Genomic DNA, 18,541 nt, shown 5'->3' on the forward strand with positions numbered 1-18,541 from the left:
AATCGACATCCGTATGCTACTTAGGGTGACTATCGGTAGTTTTTACAATGAATACCATTATTTGGTTGAAAAGTTGTGGATTCCATAAAATGTATAGTTAAAATTAATTATTGGCTTTGATTTAAAATTAAGAGCTAAGTACAACTAATTGTATGATTTCATCTTTTACTTCACAAAGATATTTTATGTATATCAAACTCATTTTAAAAGATGCATGGCGCAAAATTCAAAAGTGGATAGAGGTTATATATGATTCTCAAAACTAGAACTTGTAGAGGTTAGTGTAATTTTCTAAACATGAGAGGGTATCTCAAATATTTTCTCTTAATTTTGTTTATCCCTTTTTGGCCTCTGACTGACAAGATTTATAATCAATTATAAATGGTCAATTTTCATTTTTCAAACACATATTTTAATGGATCCAAAAGTACTATCCGATTATCAAAATTATTACGTACGCGCAATGCATGTTTTCTTCACTAGCTTTCCTTAAACGTCGAGAACAAACTTTAGTTGCATATTAATAATTTCATTCCATTGGTAATAATTAAAAGACAACGGATTGTGAAATAAAAACAATTCAACAACCAAATTTACTTTTGTTTTTCCTCTTGTAATTGAACATGGATAAACTATTAATCACAAATTCTTCTTAAATTACTATAATGATTAAAATATAAAATTTAATCACTAATTCCTTTCGGAACATGGTTAAATTGTTAAATTATTAATTCAACAGTCAAACTGATTTTCTACAGAAAGGACATACTAAAAGAGAACTCATTGTATAGAACTTTTCTTCCTTTAGTACAATATTGTGAAGATTTGACCATCGTACGTTGGTTTGTTAACTTTCTGCTTTCCTTTTTTGCTTAGGTTTGGGACCAGTTATGAAAAATTTACTGGAGTTTTTTATTCATATAATAAGAACTCTCCTTCAAGCGAAAAGAAAAACATTTTTCCGATATTATAAATTAATGAAATTGATCGAAATCAAGCAAACTGAAACATAGTAGAAATGTATAAAAGGAAAGCATATATAAATCATAAATGTAATAAATGATACTCAAACATAGGCTTTCATGATAACAACATAACATCACAAGTATGACCATGACATAAACAATCATCCTGGAAGATGATGGGATGAATCCTAGACAAATCCATCAATTTAATTCTATGAAATACTTAGTTGGAAATTGTAATTTTACGGAGATTTGGGTAATTCTGGCATTGTAGGTTTAGGTATTTCAGGTTGCTTAGGCACTTCTAGCTTTGGCAAAGTTGGAAATTCAGGCTTTGAAATTTTTGGTAGCTCGGGTTTTGGCAATGCTGGTAACTCCGGCTTGGGCAAAGGAGGAAGCTCGTGTTTTGGTGGGAGTTCTTCTGGCTTTGGCAATGTTGGAAGTTCTGGCTTTGGCAGTGTTGGTATCTCAGGTTTTGGCAACGTTGGAACTTCAGGTTTTGAAGCCTCAAGTTTTGGCATTGTGGGCAATTCTGACTTAGGCAATTCATGTTTTGGTGGGACCTCTGGTTTCGGCAATGTTAACACCTCGGGTTTTGGAATTGTGGCCAACTCGGGCTTAGGTAATTCAGTTTTTGGTGGGAGCTCTGACTTTGGCATTGTTGGGACCTCAGGTTTTGGCACTATAGGCAACTCGAGCTTAGGTAATTCAGGCTTAGGTGGGAGCTCTGGCTTTGGCAATTTTGGCACCTCGGGTTTTGGCACTATGGGCAACTCGGGCTTAGGTAATTCGGGTTCTATTGGGAGCTCTGGCTTTGGCACCTCGGGTTTTGGTGGGAGCTCCGGCTTTGGCAATGTTGGCACTTCGGGTTTTGGGGGCAACTCTGGTTTTGGCAATGTTGGATTCTCCGGTGAGGTCTCCGAGAGACGTCGTGCCTCAACTCGAAATGTGTCTCCACATATTGACAATAAAGCTATCAACAATAACAAGAAAAAAGGGGTGTGCTTATTGCAAGCCATTGTTCTAACCAGAAAAAAGTGACTCAAAGAACAGTTTTGTGGCAAATTGTTTCAATCTTAATCTGATAAATACATGAAACTGTATAAGCTCAAGGTTATATAGACATGGGATGTGGAGAAACATCAAAAAATTTGGCTGGGTAGGTTAGAAGAAGGTTGTGTTAGTTCAACTTCTCAATGTTTTTCCTTCCATTTTTATATCTGATAATTCACATCCTAACCATCTATTTGCCACGTGTAAATGGGCCCCGCTGGGATGAAGACAAATTAGAGTCGTTTAAAATTTAATTTGTCATTTGTGGCAATTGACCTCATCAAATCCATGAGAGTTTGAGGTTCAAACTGGTAGGTAATAATATCCAATTTTGACAGTAAGGGAATTGCTGCATTCATAACAAATAGACAAATTGTCATTGACAATGCATGCTATATGCAAGATGGTGGAGTAGGTGAGTGTGGAGGTCTTTGATCACGAGTTCGATTCCTCTTGCCAACACTTTCTTAGTCGAACTTGTCACGACTTGCTTAGTGCGGTTTACCTGGTGGGCTTGGTTTGCAGACTATTGCATTAGTCCAAGGGTTTATCCAGTACGCAGCTGAAGGGTAGTAGTTGCGGATTCCTCGTCATAAAAAAATGAAAAATAAAAAAATGATGTAGGTTCAATTTACAATAAGGTGAGTGGAATATTCAGTCGCTAAATTATTTATTGTGAGTTTTGACGAGTAGGATTTTATATTACGATAAGGTTAATCGACTAGACTTGTGCAAATTTGGGCTTCATGGTTAAAAGGATCAGCACATCTCAACAAACTTTTCTGTCCAAACGTTTTGAACGCAAAACTTCATAATTAATTCGTGATACCTTAAGATTTGGAAAAAAAAAAATAAAAATAAAAAATTGTTGCAATCAGAGCTACACTTGAGGGGTCTAGTCTAAGCGAAGACAAGATTCAACACGAAGACTAAATTCTTATTATGAGTAGATCTAACCTTCATATTGAATCGATAAGTAGTCGTTAGTAATCAAAACAAATTCTACATATTAAACCTCTGATTTATTGAAATACACGTTTCTTGAAATTATGAACTTACTTGTGACGTATTCAACAAATCTGAACTAAATTCGTTTGTGATGCAGGCGGATCGGAGGCATAAACAAGCAATACCAACTTTCTATTTTGTACAAACATTATTGTAGACCTCTAAAAATGGCTCTTCCACGTGGCCAACTTGTAGCTACTCCACGTATTCCTCCCTACGAAATGAACAAACTGTCAGGCGCACACGGCCGGAACCCACGATGGTGGCGGCCGTATACACTCCGACGGTCAAGTCAGGTTTGGGTGGTCGGAACAGTGCCCAGAGACTACACAAATTAATCAGTCAATAAAGGGGGAGGAGAATATATAAACTTGTTATGGAGTGCTATCTATTGAGAGTTTCATTACCTTTGCCTCTGGCCAATCTTTGGGTATTTATAGGTGGTATGAACCGTGGGATGTGGAACACGTGTATACATCTGACGGTATGAAGCGTCTGCTCATAGGCGTCAATCAGCCGCGCTTGTAGAGTGGGCGGACAGTTTGTTTCCCCCTAGTTGAATTGACATAAAGTTGATAAGTCACATCAAATAGCTTTATGGGGGACGTCACATCAATTTAAACCTTATATGCAGAGCAAATCTTAAATTGGCAGCGAATCTTCTAACGAGGGTTCAAGCCACTTGAACCCGACCTCGGAGACGGGACACTTCGGAAGATCGGTGGCAGGAATCGATGTATCACTTCGAAGAGGCTTCGGGGGGTCGGAGTGGTTCCGAGGCTCATAAAAAGAAAATCTGTTGACCTCCAAAAATGGCTCCAACAGGCACCCTCGCTTCGTCCCCTCGAAACCTTAACTTGTGAATTGAATTCATATTATAGAGAAATGATGTGAAATGGGCTAAGGCGGGTTAATGGGCCTAAGTTCGAGCCCAGTACGAGGTGAGCAAAGTGATAGGCACTTCGGCTAGGCGCCCAACACTAATGGCCCTAGCTCGGGTCCAATAAGGTGGCCCAATATGGAGTGATAATTCATAGGCGTAACAATTATAATTAGATTTTAAAAGAAAATCAACTCTAAAAAATTTATTTAGCCCTTGTTTGATCCCCATTTTGACAAAAATAACGCATTTTGATGGAGAATATGTGATTCAAAATTAAAAAAATAATAATTTAAATTTACGTATAATATTACTTTATTGAATAATGTATGATCGAAAATAAGTTTTGAAAAAAATGAATTTTTAGAAAAATGAAAATCAAACAATGGCTTAATTTTAATTGCCAGTTAGAATAAAGTACAAATTATAAGAAACCCTACTATAAAAATCTACATTTCAAATATCAGATTTAAAGTTTGTATATTCACAAATCAAATATTATTTTAATTATTATAAATCAATAATATTAAAAATATTATTATAATTCAATATTTTCAAACCCTAGGATCATTTTTTTTCTCCCATCTCCTCTTGTACCCCCTCTATTCTCTCCACCATCGGATTCTCTTTCCTCAGATCGCAACAATTGCCAGTTTGTCACGTCATCAGAGTGAAACAACAACGGGGACGACATGTTGCATTGTGCGACGTGAATGTTGTGGGGCGACTTCATCCCTACCACCGTTGGTGGCCGACTGGGCTGTTGATTTGAGGTCTGAGCCGGGCGTGGTGTTGGTTACCCATTGGTGAGAAGTGGAAGATTTGTTAGAGGTGATGTTTTGTAATGGTGGTGGCGACGTCGGATTGGTAGGTTGGGAAGCCCAGCTGCTGCTTCTTAGAGAAATCTGGTGTTGGCAGCGGTAAGCAGTGGTAGACAGATTCAGATACGGCTGCAATTGTGGTGTGTGATGTGGTGGTTTTTTATGGTTGTGGTGTTTCGTGGTGGTTGTGTATTGATTTTGGGTGGTGGCGACATTGTTAGGTTATCTTGGTGGTGGTCAGGGACAACGGATCCAGGATTTGATCCAAGATCTCACTATAAAATTTTAAATCGAGCTATTACGTGGAAAAAAATTTACATACAAAAAATTGATTTTTTACCCAAAAAAAATAAAAAATACATTTAAAAAAAGTTGTTGAGCCTAGGAGGCTACAGCCCTGCCCTGCCCCCTACCAAATCAGTACCTGGTGGTGGTTATGGTAGTGTGGAGTTGTGTGTTGTATGGTGGTGTTGCTATAGGGTGATGGAGTGGGGGGCGTGTGTTGTGTGGCGGTGATGTGTTGATTTTGTTTGAGATAGTGGTGTTGCTATAGGGTGATGGTTGTGGTGGTTCTGGCGGTGATAATAGCGTTGGTGATGTTGGATGAAGTGGTCGTTTGGTGGTGGCCACAGATTAACTGGTTGATTGTGATCATTAAATTGATTAATCTGTGACCAATAAGAAAGATAAATTGTGACAAAAATAATTTGTGACGTAGAAAATTAATAATTTGTGACCGTTTAATAATTTGTAACATATATTATTTATGTTCTGTAACCTATAAATAAATTGTGACGATAAATTTTTTATCTGTAATTGATGAACAAACTCTGACCTACAAAAGTTTTGAATTGTAGCCGTAAAATAATTTGTGACATTAAAAAATTTCGATTTGTGATCGAAAAATAATATATAACTAATTAAATTGTGAATCTGTGATCAAATTGTATAAATTAGTGACCTTAATAAATTTACTTAATAAAATATATAATTAATTAATAAAATTATAAATAAAATTTAATAAATATTTGATTTTTGAAATTTGAAATTTGTATTCCTACTTTTGAATTGGGTAATAGTTATCTTCTTAGTTATGAAATTTTCCCTAGAATAAAACTCCTAGTAAACATGAAATAGAAAAAGACTATTTAATTCACAATAAAAACTTTAAATAATAAAAATTAAATTTAAATGTACTAGATCTTTGCGGGGATGCAAAGCGAACCTAACCTTGGTCTTTGACATCATGAAGATAATTCCTAAAGGACGACCAAAAAAGGAATCAATCACGCATCTGAGCATGTCTGCTTTCTTGTTCTTAGATGCTACATAATATGAATTCCCTACGAGTATTCCTCCCATTCGTACCGATCGTCATTGGTTTCTTGGAGAGATCTCAGCCATAAAAGAGAGAGAGAGAGATCCTAGGCCTTATTTTGTAGATCAAAGACTATACGTATTCTTCTTGAGTTCGAGAAGATTAACCATTGAATCTCGCACCAAATTTCTAGCCATTGTCTTCTAATGACAAGTTACTTGATAGCTTAGCGAGAAAAACTCAATCTGCCAATTCATTGACTGCAAGTCACATCTCTTAAAGCATTTTCAATGACGGTGTGAATTGATATCTTTAAAATCACTTTTTGCGTCTTTATTTATATTCCGATGAATTTAAATTAAAATTTTGTTTCAATTGAAAGATCTAAATTCACTTTTTGTCTCTTGTGAATACAAAAAAAGTTTTACACTTTCTATCGAAAAAAGTAATTTGCATTTCCTTTGTATCTCTCGATTGGAGAGATTTTCGATCACTATGAAAATCTAAATCATAATTTAAATTTATTGTACACCACAATTAAAGATGTTCTTAGAATCACATATGGCATCTACCAATCAAGTGATCGCGGCCATCACCATCATGCGCATTCTCTTGGCCCAGCTTGTCCTCTCATTTGGCCCTCAACAACTTTGGTTACTTTGCAATAAACCTTCAAAGGACACGAAATATTATTTCTAAGAATTTCTTAACGGTCAATTTCAAGCCAATTTTCACCTTGTGTTGCAAAATCTGCCTTACATCTTTCCTTTTCCTAAATATTTTTGACCTTATGAAAAATCGGTACATAACGTTAACATCCAAATTTGAAAACTATTGACTTCAATTTCATCATAAAAATTTGGTTTGCCATCATAACCTTGATCTAAATATAAAGAGTCTTTTAGAAATATTCTAAGTAATAGGTCTCAAGAAATGTGCAGTAGGTAAAAATTGTGAGGACTACTGATTGTATAGATAAAATTTTAAAAATTAAGTTCGATCAACTTATAAGTAATTACAAACTTTATCAAACATACACTAAGCCTATATTTGGCAAGCGTTTATAAAGGGACAAAACCAATTTTTATAAATAGCTTTTGTGTGATTCATAAATATTATTCATTTATTCACTATTTTTATTTTTATTTATAAATGATTTTCATACATGTTTTTTTTAACAAATTGCACAATGTCACCTGTTGGGAATCCGTACAACAAAATGTTTACATTTCTAAAAAATTGATGTCTATCCATGAAGAAAAACTTTGGTGGGACAGTTGCGCCGTCCTGCGTGATTGAGTCTCGAGGTGGCCTCACCTCATTGGGTGAGAGTGGGCCACCCGATAAAGTGATGATTCCCTATTCGACGGTCACACCACGTAGGACGGTACGACCACCTTACCAAAGTTTATCTTTTGTCCATGGCCACAGCATAGTCCATTGAAAGGATCACAAAACAATAAATATAAAACGTGTTAATTAATTGAAAGTTTGAGGGTAATAATGGCATGAAAAATGGTAAGGGACACAAGTGTTATAGTGAACAAAGATTATGAACCTTAAGCTCAAATAAAATGTCGTGCAAGAAATAAAAATTATAGTGTGAATATAATTATCTTATATATATAATACACTGCATCTATTTTACAAATATAAACCTAATCCATTTAAAAAATAAAAAGAAAGGAAAAAACGGTACACGACACAATGAAGTGCTTGAAGATTATACCTCCTAGTATTATCATCGTCCCCCAATCGCAGCAAAATACCGCAGTTTACGATCCGACAAATAGGAGTAAACCTTTTTTTTTTTAGTTCAAGTCTTTTTGTTTTTATATTTTGTGGATGTGGTTGTGATGGAAATTTGCTTCAAGTTTGGTTTTTTCTTCTGAATGGCGCCATATACTTCAACTTCACATGTCCATTGTCGAGATCTATATGGGCTCTCAAAATAAGATGGCTCGTCGAAATTATTTTGGAGGCAAATTGTCCTTTGTGACTAGAAACTAGGTTGACTATGGTTATGGTTTTTATTAATATATGAATTAGGGTGTTATTGTGGTGTACGAATTGATGAATTAGGATTTTATATGTGCAATGTACATAAGTAAATGGGTGTAAGTTAGAGGTAATTTTTGTCATTTTATTTATCCCCATTTTAGTAAATAAAAAAACATTTAAAAATGTGATGTAACTCATAAAAATAAATGATCCATGTGTTGCAAAATTAAAGGTTAGGCATTGAGGTTTCCAAAATATCAGGTAGGGACATGCTACATTTCAATAGTTGCTCAATCTGTAATTTGGCAAAAACAGAATGCAAATGCCCCTTGATGCTAGGCTTTAGAAAATGTAAAATTTGCTTTTACTACTCTATTATTATTATTATTATTATGATCATCATCATCATCATCATCATTATTTTGATTTTTAATATGTTTAGACGCGTTTTCTTTAAGAACACATACTTATTTTGACAATAATTTTAACTTTACTGTCAAGACAACTTGCTTATTTTTAGCATTGACTAGTAAAAACCTATACATTTTAGAACTGATTTATATACTTGTAAGTAATCTTACAAGTAAAGCTTTTAAGTGCTTAGTTGAGCTTAATTTTATTAAACATGATTTTCGAATGTAAGTTCTCATTTAGAACTTAGTTTCTTGAAAAGTTTAGCTAAAATGAAGAAATGAATGTTACTTCTAAGCTTCTTTTTATTGAACATAAAATCATTTTATTACGAACGGAAATTGATTTGATAAGTATATCTTTAGTCTTATTTTTTGAAAAATGAAGTTTTGGTCTTGGTCAAACAAGCATCTAAGTGTGTGTTAAAATGTACTTACGTTCTATTGAAACTAAGAAATAGAAAATTCTTCCAAAGGATTTCTATATTTCGTTGTATATTGAACTATACAATGGTTCATCATTCTAAAGAGGAAGGAAGTCCAAAGGGTAACGGCTGCGAGTTTCTCCATCAACAAAAAAAAAAAAAACGGAAGTAAATATACAAGGTAAGGTCTTAATAATAATTATACCAATCACTCTTAATTATAGTTACGCACAAATCAATAGATATTCCGTCAACCTCATTAAGGTGATATTGATTGCATTTATACTAACATCATCCTCAAACTCAATTGGTGATGCCAAAGATGTCAATGGGAATTTGTAAGCCAAATTAATTTAGAGGTTTTAATTGCAAAAGGGGCATCATCTACTCTTGTAGAGAGTCCTAACGACATAAGCCACATGCCCACGAGAAAAGAATTATGCGTTCTTGGTTTGATTGATTAAGTTTCCGCACCTTATTTTGTAATCTACTATTTTAGTAAGTTTTGATAAAAGTTAATGAAATATGTGAATTTTATAAAATGTGTGGTTAAAACCAATTATTAATTTTGATTTAGATTAAAATCTAAATTTTAATTTCTACCAAATAAGAGCATAGTGCTTGTTTGAAAGTACTTATAAGTTATGGGTTAAACCGAACAAATGAATAATAAATAAATAGTAAGTTGTGAATCATACAAAATACGTAGATAAAAGTATGTTTGAATATTTTAAATTGGGTTATTCTTATTGTACATAGGGGGTACATAAGAATGTCCACCGACGCCCCCTATTAGAGGACACCCTTATATACTTGGTGATGTACACAAATAAAAAAATCCTTTTAAATTTAAAGCATAATTTATAATATGATATTAGGATCCATCCAAAGAATAAGAAAAAAAAAATGAAAAAATCTAAGGCCGTGTTTGTCTCTTGTTTATAATTTATTTATAATATATCAAATTATTTTTTTCAATAACTTTTGTGATACTCATAAATATTATCCACTTATTTATTTATAGCCTTTGTTTGGTGAGGATTAAAATTAGATTTTTATTGTATTTTGATAAAAATTGATCAATGTGTGGTTAAAAAGTTATGGATCGTATAAAATATTTGGTTAAAATTAATTTTTGATTTTGATTGAATCTACCATACAGAAGCATAATTTTAGGCTATTATAAAACGCCCAAACATGGTTTTAATGGACAAAACGTGATTTAAATGGACATTTCTCTTATTCTCCCATACGCTTCTCTCTCCTCTTATTGTTGGCGAAGATATATCCAATGGTGTGGTCCGTGTGGATCATCAAAAGTCTAAAGCTCCTTAACCAACGTCCCAGAATGGTAATTTCAAGATATCTGTCCAAATCTCTACGTACAAACCCCTATCTCTATTGCTCTCCTCTCTTCTTTCTCTATCTACATTTCTGTTTTTTTTTTAAATCTCTTCCTTTCCATCTGCAGGTAGTGTCATTTCTTCCCTTTAGTAGGCTCTGTACAGTTTCAACCTTCTTTTTATACTCAGATTCTTATTCTTTGCTGTGATCTATTTTGGTAAGGTTTTGCGTAGAGATTCTGTATTGTACTTGAAGATTTGCTTTTTCCCTTTCCTTCATTATTTATATCAAAAACCCATCTCTTTCTCTCTTCCTAAGCTGTACGAACCCTCGGAATAGTAATTTCTTTCTAATAAAACACTGGGGTTTGCAGTTGAGTGCGTACCGAAATGGTGAGACAGAAAATTCAGATCAAGAAAATTGATAACCTGACAGCAAGGCAAGTGACCTTTTCCAAGAGAAGGAAAGGACTATTAAAGAAGGCTCAAGAGCTCTCAACCCTTTGTGATGCTGAAATTGCCCTCATAATCTTCTCTGCTACTGGAAAGCTCTTCGATTATTCCAGCTCAAGGTCTCCTCTCTCTAGTCTCTACACTCACTCTCACACACGCTAAGCTTTATTATCTTTGATGAATCTACATGTAAAATTCTTGGCACTAAAAACAGGAAGATAACTGAAGGTAAAAACCCTAGTCGAAATTGATCTTTTGAGCCGATTTTGAACTCAGTAGATATGAAGAGATTTATAGATATATGAAAAGTTGGTCACTCACAGATCTTAGGTAATCATAATTAAGTGAAACTTATGGGGTAAGAAAAAAATTAGGGTATCATAATATCGTATGCTTTTTTTGATACAGTATTTGTTCAATTGAACTGAGAACTGAATACAACACAGAGAGACAATTAGATGAGAAATGCGTGTGTTCTTTTATCAATTCTTGATCTTCTATTTGTCATGAAAAATGGGACTTCAATTTCTTTTCTCGGGTATTAAATAAAACAGAATCTATGAGAATTACATTTTTTTTTTTTTTTGGGTGTGTTTGCTCTCTTTTCTACTAGTTTTCTTTTCCGTTAAGTGTTAATCTTGTATTAATTCTTGATCTACTAATTTATTTTCTTTATGTTGTTTCAAATAAAACCAATTACTGAATTTCATGACATTTTAAATATATTGATCACAGATACTCCTTAATTAAATTTATTGTGAGAAAATTGGAAAAAAAAAAAGAAAAGAAAAAGAAAACTAGAGGTTAATTGTTTTGTAAAATAGTAAAAATAAGAAATATGGTTCTGTTGATTGTAGATGTCAGATTGTTCTCGCACTTGTAGTAACACAGTATGGGCTGTGGTGTGTATGTGATCATGATGAGATGGTACATTTTGGAGTAGAACTACTTAATGTTTGTATGTAATTATGGTAATTAAATTTACATTCGAATTCTAAACTTCTTTTTTCTTTTTCTTTTTTTAATTTATCGTGAATATAACATAACCGCGTGTTTATTTTCTATGTTGTAATGGTTACGGCCTCATGGAATTAAGGAACATTGCAAGTTTTTAGTGTATTTAAATACGTTTTAAAATTTTCAATTCACTAGTTAGGTAGCAAATGAAATTGGGTTACTGATTACTTAGCCTTGTGGCTATCTAAGAACGTTTGTAATCCTGGATATTGATTAAGATTAGATGTCATAATGCCTAATCGTACACAGTGAGATATTGATTAAGATTAGATGACATAATGCCTAATTGAACGTAGTGAGATATTGATTAAGATGAGATGTCATAATGCTTAATTGTACATAGTGAGAATCGTACTTTAGTTGTATTTACAGTGGTAAAACCTATCGAATGCAATTCTACTTGTCATGGGAGTTAGAAATTCTCGTCTTCATTAACTTGAATCAAAGAACCCTAGTCAATATAAAAGATGAAACTAGCCCTACAAGAAACTTAAATAACAATAATATCCTATACTTCGTCAGACTCAAGATGTTAGGCATTAAGAGTTCGTAAAAAAAGAATATGAAAATGATCACATATATTAATTCATGCAATTTGTCACATTCATTATGTGAAGGTCCAAAGGCTAGACTCATTACTGTCATATTGACTTAATAATCATGTGCCACTCCATGTTTCATGAAGGAGCCTTGAATCATAAAAAAAAAGGACTTAATAATGCACAACTTGCCTTTCATTTGATACTCTCCCTCAACTTAAAAAGTTGGATTAACTCGAAATTCCGCCTCACATTGTGGTCGGAATCACTTGAAAATCCTCCTCCATGCAAGGTTGGAGACACCTAACGTCGTCTGTGTCAAAGAAGATGCAAATATGGTATTCAGTGTATTGAAATTGGTTTACAAAGAGGACAATATAAAGTACTCTAGACAGTGTAAAAGATGAAATTATACTTAATAAAGAATATGAAAAACAATAATATCTTGCAACTTGTACAAGTCCATTGTAACTTGTGGAATAACTCCCTTGTTTTATGTTGAACAAAACTCTTATTGCATATGTGCAATTTTAATTAGTTAGACCGTAATGCATGTAGTGTATGTTAGTATTTTATAGATTATAATGAGCTATGAGTCCTATAAAATGTGTGGATAAATAATGAATAAGAGCCGTGGATTTTACAAAATATGTGGATAAAAATAATATTTGATCGCTTATAATCTTTAAAACGTTTTGCCAAGCATACTCATAATATTCTTGAAGTGAGTACCATGCGTTGTCTTTGATGTCTAGTTATCAGTTAGAACTCCTTAGTTTGACCCATGGCTATTTCACATTATTGCTAAATGTGAGTTTTAGCCCCTTTCTTGGACACGAAGTGACTGTGGTAACCTTCTGGCTGAACTCAACCATGTTTGTTGATTGTTCTTGTTCTTGTTCTTGTTCTTGTACTTGTTTGTTTGTAGTTTACGTTAATATTTTTGTACACTCGACATTTCAAAGTCGAATTGAAAAGGGTTCCTCATAGCCCAATTAGTTGAAATTAGATACATGGTAATTGTGTTTTCAGCTTCCTTATGAAGTTCAATTAGTTCAGAATTTTGATGTCTCTTGTTCTTTGTTAAGCGTGAGGAAACTAATTGAAAGGTATAATCAGCATTCGGAGAGCTGTGGCATTTTATGCCAACCATCCGAGGTAAATATGCACATTTAGTTACAAGCTTATTCTGCATTAAGTTCCATATTTTTCTTATAGGTCAGTTTACCTGGACAATCCATAAGAAAACTGTCATCTGTGTCGTCTAAGGTCATGTCCAACAGGAATAATATTCTGTAACTAGAAGATTGTATGATTAAAAATATGAGAGAGAAAAATGAAATAAAATTTAATGGGGACCAAACGGGGCTCATTTATATCCTGTATAATAATTGAGTTTTTATCTTTACCCTTGAACTTTTAAAGGGAAAACCTATGAAAGAATTACCATAATGTTCACTTAGGGTTTTAGGAAATATTAGATACATTGCAAGTTTGTCTGAGAACAATGGGGCTGTCGGATAAGTCATATTTATTACATAAGCCATTACAGTGCATGTATGACTCAGCTTTAAAAAATTTACTTCTAAGTAAATTTTAAGATACAAATAATTCTTTTGCTGTTGGAAGTTTGAAAATAAGTAATAAATATACTCGAGTTCAAAAAAGCTAAGTTATCTAAATGTGTTTGTAAAGAAAAACTTACTTATAATAACTTTTAATTAAGCTTGGCCAATCAGTTGTTATGTTGAGAGTAACCCTGACTATCAAAATATTCTAAACGTGTTTGCAAACCAAAAAAAAAAAAAAAATGAAAAAACGTGACATAACACTAAGGTACTAGTGGCCTTAACATATCGAAAGTGCTTGTTTTTTCTACAATTCATTGTTAATAGCTGATTATGACTTCTAACCTTACATCTGTTTTTATACATTCTAGAGGGGAAATGGTGACCATGCCATGCTCAATAAGGAACTTGTCGATAAGACTCTCGAGTTAAGGTACGCTTCTTGCTGTCAAAGACATGCTATTATTGTATAATCATACATTTGGACAACTGAGATGCAACAATGCTTATGATAGGCAACTTAAGGGTGAAGATCTTCAAGGACTTTGCTTGGATGATTTGATGAAACTTGAGAAAATGGTCGAGGGAGGACTAAGCCGTGTAGTTAAAACAAAGGTAACTAATTTCTGCTACTATTTTCTTCTGCACATACGTACGATATTAACATGTCTAAATCATTCAATGGATTACAGAGTGAAAGATTAATCAAAGATATCAGCACACTCAAGAAAAAGGCAAGTCCTCGAACATAATTTTCATACTCGAGAGCTCTAAATATTTATTGGGAGATTTTTTCATACCACATTTGTGCATTCTCCTTGATGTTGATGAGTACTTGATGCAGTATATCATCAACAACAAGCATGGAGCATGTTTGTCTTAAGATTAATGTGAAGTAGCTTTACTTGTCACATGTATTCGAATTCTTTTAGAAGTTACCTTTTGAGTATTTTAGTTTGTAAACTTATTCCTTTCGTTTTAAGAGCATGTTTGGTTAGAAAATAAGTAAAAAATGATCATAAATATATTTTGATAACTTAATTTGATTCTTAGGTTCTGTTTGAACCACATTTTTTTCAAAAAAATACGTTTTTACACAGTGATTTGATATCATTTCAATGACATATTCTTCAATAAATTAATATTACACGCAAATTCAAAATTTTTCCTTATTTTTTAATCATACATTTTTCATCAATACACTATTTAAAAATGCTTCCTTATGAAAATAATGTGACTCAAACAAGACTTATTATTAAGTAAAGAAAGTTACTCGTTTCCAACTTTATCAAAATTTATTTATTATTAATAAATTTACTTATAACTAAACTTTTTAATCTTAGACAAACTCGCTCCAGATCATGTTTACTTTCCAAAAAACGTATTAATTTTCCTTTTGCTTAAGCTTCGCTAATCATGCTTCAATAAATTCGTGGTCGCACAAATGGATTCATTAAAATATGATACAATACATCGTGCAGGAATCAGAATTAAGGGAAGAAAATGCATGGTTGAAGCAGCAAGTAGCAGATGTAGAGTTTCCTCATTTCTTCAGTGCTTTGATGTTCATATATACTGTTGTTTTTATTCGGTTATCTGTTTAATGAATTCTTGATGCAGAAATCAGAAGGCAGAAGAAATGGTATAATCGAGCGAGGCAGTTCATCTGATCAATCAGTCCTTTGTCATCGGGACAAAAGCAGCTCCGATACTTCCCTCAAGTTGGGGTATGTTCGTTACAAAATATTTAAATATAAATGCATGGATGACTCTCTGTTTATTCATTATTAATAAAAACACGCTGCCTATGCTGGGTTAATTTTTTTGAAAAAAGCGTAAACTAGGTCGTGTTGGTGTGTTAAGGGATGTGTCATCCCACATCGGTTTAATACCGAAATAAATACCAATTTATAAAGATCTTAGACTTCTCCATTTAATAAGGTTGACTTTATTAAAATGGATCCCAAGTTTTAACATGGTGCTTCTTATGCCCCTACGAATCTCACACAAAAGGGCACCAACGACGACAGATTATTTCGGTATTTGGGAGCCTACAACCTTTGTGGACGTGTTTGCCAATCCTCAGTTCATGTCTGATAGCCAATTCTTTGTTGGATCTATAGTGCATATACGTTTATATAACTTTATTTATTCTAAATGCTTGTCTTGTGTGTCTATTTTTTTTTTCATTCTATATATGCTTAATTCTGATGTCAATTTTTGCAGCTTACCTTTCTCCAGCTGAAACTGAGAGAGGAGATAGCACTTTGGAATAAACTTATTTAATTTCATAATAATTTGTGTATAATTACATCTAAGAGTTTTTCATTCTTTTTTTTCCTTTCCTTTTCTTATATTCTGTGAAGAATTATTTTTCATCTGAGATCATAATTAATTTAATAACCTAATATATTATTAGGTTTGAGCATTTAGTTGAATTGGACTTAAATATCGACATACCAACAAGCTTATAAATGTTAAATAACAGTCATTGAATTATTATGATCAGCATGGGTATTCTTGATATCAAGGGTTAACCCTTTGCTTATTTACATCAAAAAAATGAGGTCATAAGTTGCTTTTATAATAATTTAATGAGAAAAACTTTAATATTTTCGATGGAGGAAAAAAAATCATTTATTTTTCTTGTTTATGAAAATAAATATATTGGTGATTATTTTGATAGTGATGGATCAACATATTTCCGTTTGGTTCCAAATAAAATTATAATCCATATTTTCACTTTATTCTTATGAATCACACATTTTTTTAATAAAATAATATACAAATTCAAAATTTATTCTTTTTAATCACATTTAAAAAAAATTATATATATTCCAAAAATTATAATCTCAAATAATGGAGACCAAACAAGGCCTAAAGCTAATTTAAATTCTTAAAAATATTAAAAACGTCGGCACTTTATATTATGGTAATAAAATTTCTAAAACAACGTCGTACCTGCATACTTAAAATGGTATAATGCATTGGGAGGTCGACATTTAGCTTCAAATGATTAAAACTATCAAACATTAAATTTGAGTTTTTTTTCTTTTGTTTGTTTTTGCCATATGGCCTTTGAATGATTTGAGTGACAATTTTACATGTAATTGCTCAAGTATCTTTATAAAATTACTAGTTATATATATGTCAAGAGAATGTGATACTAAAAAAAAAAGTGATAATTTTTAATCAAACAATATAATATTTAACTATTAATTTTAATAACATATTTTATGGGTTTCGCAATTTTTTAATTGTATGTATATTTCATTAATTTATTAAAAAATCTACTAAAGTGCAATTTTAATCCATATCACACGGGAGCCTAGTAAGTGTGATAAGTTAGGTAATATCATTGGAAGCTATTCTTACAGGCTAAAATGGTTCGAGAAATATGAAAACTAATATTTTCTTAAAAAAATAAATAAAAATAAATGTACAGGAGGTCATCTTCTAATTTATTAATTAATCTTTGGTAATTAAAAATTTTCATTCTGCTCATACTTCTTTACCTCTAATATGTTTGCACGTTTCTTCTTGCTCAAGGATTTTTCCTTGCGTACAAGGAAATATGTACAGGCGGTGTAAGGCGCCTCTTTTTTCATTTGTTGATTTTGCCAAAAGCCAATGAAAAAGGGCCAAGTGTCCGTGGTGTGCCTGTAAAAATTCTGTTAAATATTATTATTTTCTATAGTATATAGCATCACTCCTTGCACAATATGGTTATTGAACAATTTTTACAATAGAGAAGATTAGGCACGAATGTATGGTGTGCATGAAATTATTCTTTCGATTTAATTCCGCAAGTGTACGGTTTGCGACAAGAAATAAAGTAAAAAAATTGAGTTTGAATGTCGTCTTATAGAGATTGAGTAATTTAATTCTATCTAACTCGGTTTTAACTGAAACCAAATTATCAAACAAGAATTATAATAACTTGAATTAACCCTAGTTTAACCTAATATGCTAATATGTATGATTCAAATGAATTAAAATGCAAACTGACGCTTAGATGAAATAAAAATCCAAATTGAATGTTTGGAACGCAAATTGATGACTGATAAGTGTGTTTTTACACACTTATTTGGATCATAAACATGACTTAAACATGGAAAAAATGGTTGAATTGTGACTTAATCCAGTTAAATTTATGCATTGTAGGTAATTCAATGGAAATTGTGGAATTCAGGAGAAAAGAGCCGAAGAAGGACCAAAACGCAACAATTTGATAGTTCGAGGACCAAAGGTGTAAATATTGAAAAGTTGAGCTAAATGCAAAACGAGAGGGAAGACATGCCAAGTATGAGTTCAATGACAAAGCAAAATGAATGGAAGAAGAAAATATTGAAGAGGGACTGAAATGAAGACAATTGAAAGTTGGAGGACTAAAGCGCAAATACTCAAAAGATATGCCGAATGAGGGGCATAAGAATTGATGGTATCAATCATCAATTGGAAGATAAAATTTGTTGAAAAGATGAAGAAATCGAAGAAAGAAGTCAAGAGAAGCAACAAAGAAGTTCAGGGACCAAATTGAACAAACTACATAGATGGTTACCTCTATGCGACCGCATAGTGTAACCTTCTATGCGGTCGCATAGAGGGATCCAGGGATTCAATGTACCCAAATTTTTTGATCTATGCGACCGCATAGATTCCCTCTATGCGGTCGCATAGAGTTATTTTCAACTCTCGGGCGCAGTTTTTCGTTTTGGTTGAAACTCCTTCCCTACTTAA

General features: G+C 32.8%; 2 protein-coding genes across 7 annotated transcripts; both read left to right on the forward strand.

Moving 5' to 3' along the window:
• Nucleotides 1-214: 214 nt before the first annotated feature.
• Nucleotides 215-2,006, forward strand: LOC111382320 (ATP-dependent RNA helicase glh-2-like). The gene is made up of 2 exons (XM_023006256.1): nucleotides 215-242; nucleotides 1,240-2,006. The coding sequence occupies exons 1-2, from the start codon at nucleotides 215-217 to the stop codon at nucleotides 2,004-2,006; spliced, it is 795 nt and encodes a 264-aa protein (XP_022862024.1).
• An 8,123-nt stretch (nucleotides 2,007-10,129) lies between these two features.
• On the forward strand, nucleotides 10,130-16,129 carry LOC111382317 (MADS-box protein SVP-like). 6 transcript variants are annotated; one of them, XM_023006250.1, is made up of 10 exons: nucleotides 10,130-10,232; nucleotides 10,353-10,442; nucleotides 10,599-10,796; nucleotides 13,322-13,391; nucleotides 14,173-14,234; nucleotides 14,317-14,416; nucleotides 14,494-14,535; nucleotides 15,283-15,333; nucleotides 15,422-15,528; nucleotides 16,028-16,129. In XM_023006250.1, exons 3-10 carry the CDS (start codon nucleotides 10,615-10,617, stop codon nucleotides 16,044-16,046), a joined length of 633 nt encoding a protein of 210 aa, XP_022862018.1. In that variant the 5' UTR covers nucleotides 10,130-10,232; nucleotides 10,353-10,442; nucleotides 10,599-10,614; the 3' UTR covers nucleotides 16,047-16,129. The 6 variants fall into 6 exon arrangements, with proteins under 6 accessions (XP_022862018.1, XP_022862015.1, XP_022862017.1 ...); XM_023006252.1 differs by lacking the exon at nucleotides 10,130-10,232 and adding an exon at nucleotides 10,245-10,263; XM_023006247.1 differs by having other exon boundaries at nucleotides 10,131-10,232; nucleotides 10,353-10,796.
• Nucleotides 16,130-18,541: the final 2,412 nt, after the last annotated feature.

Source organism: Olea europaea, unplaced genomic scaffold, assembly GCF_002742605.1.
Source record: "Olea europaea var. sylvestris unplaced genomic scaffold, O_europaea_v1 scaffold2471, whole genome shotgun sequence".
NCBI classification, from domain to species: domain Eukaryota; kingdom Viridiplantae; phylum Streptophyta; class Magnoliopsida; order Lamiales; family Oleaceae; genus Olea; species Olea europaea.

Coding starts and splice junctions, on each gene's coding strand:
- LOC111382320 (XM_023006256.1), top strand. CDS start 215: ATGGCGCAAAATTCAAAAGTGGATAGAG. Junction 243..1,239: donor AAATTCAAAAGTGGATAGAG/GTTATATATGAT, acceptor CTGGCATTGTAG/GTTTAGGTATTTCAGGTTGC.
- LOC111382317 (XM_023006250.1), top strand. CDS start 10,615: ATGGTGAGACAGAAAATTCAGATCAAGAAAATTGATAACCTGACAGCA. Junction 10,797..13,321: donor TTCGATTATTCCAGCTCAAG/GTCTCCTCTCTC, acceptor TTCTTTGTTAAG/CGTGAGGAAACTAATTGAAA. Junction 15,334..15,421: donor TGAAGCAGCAAGTAGCAGAT/GTAGAGTTTCCT, acceptor TTCTTGATGCAG/AAATCAGAAGGCAGAAGAAA.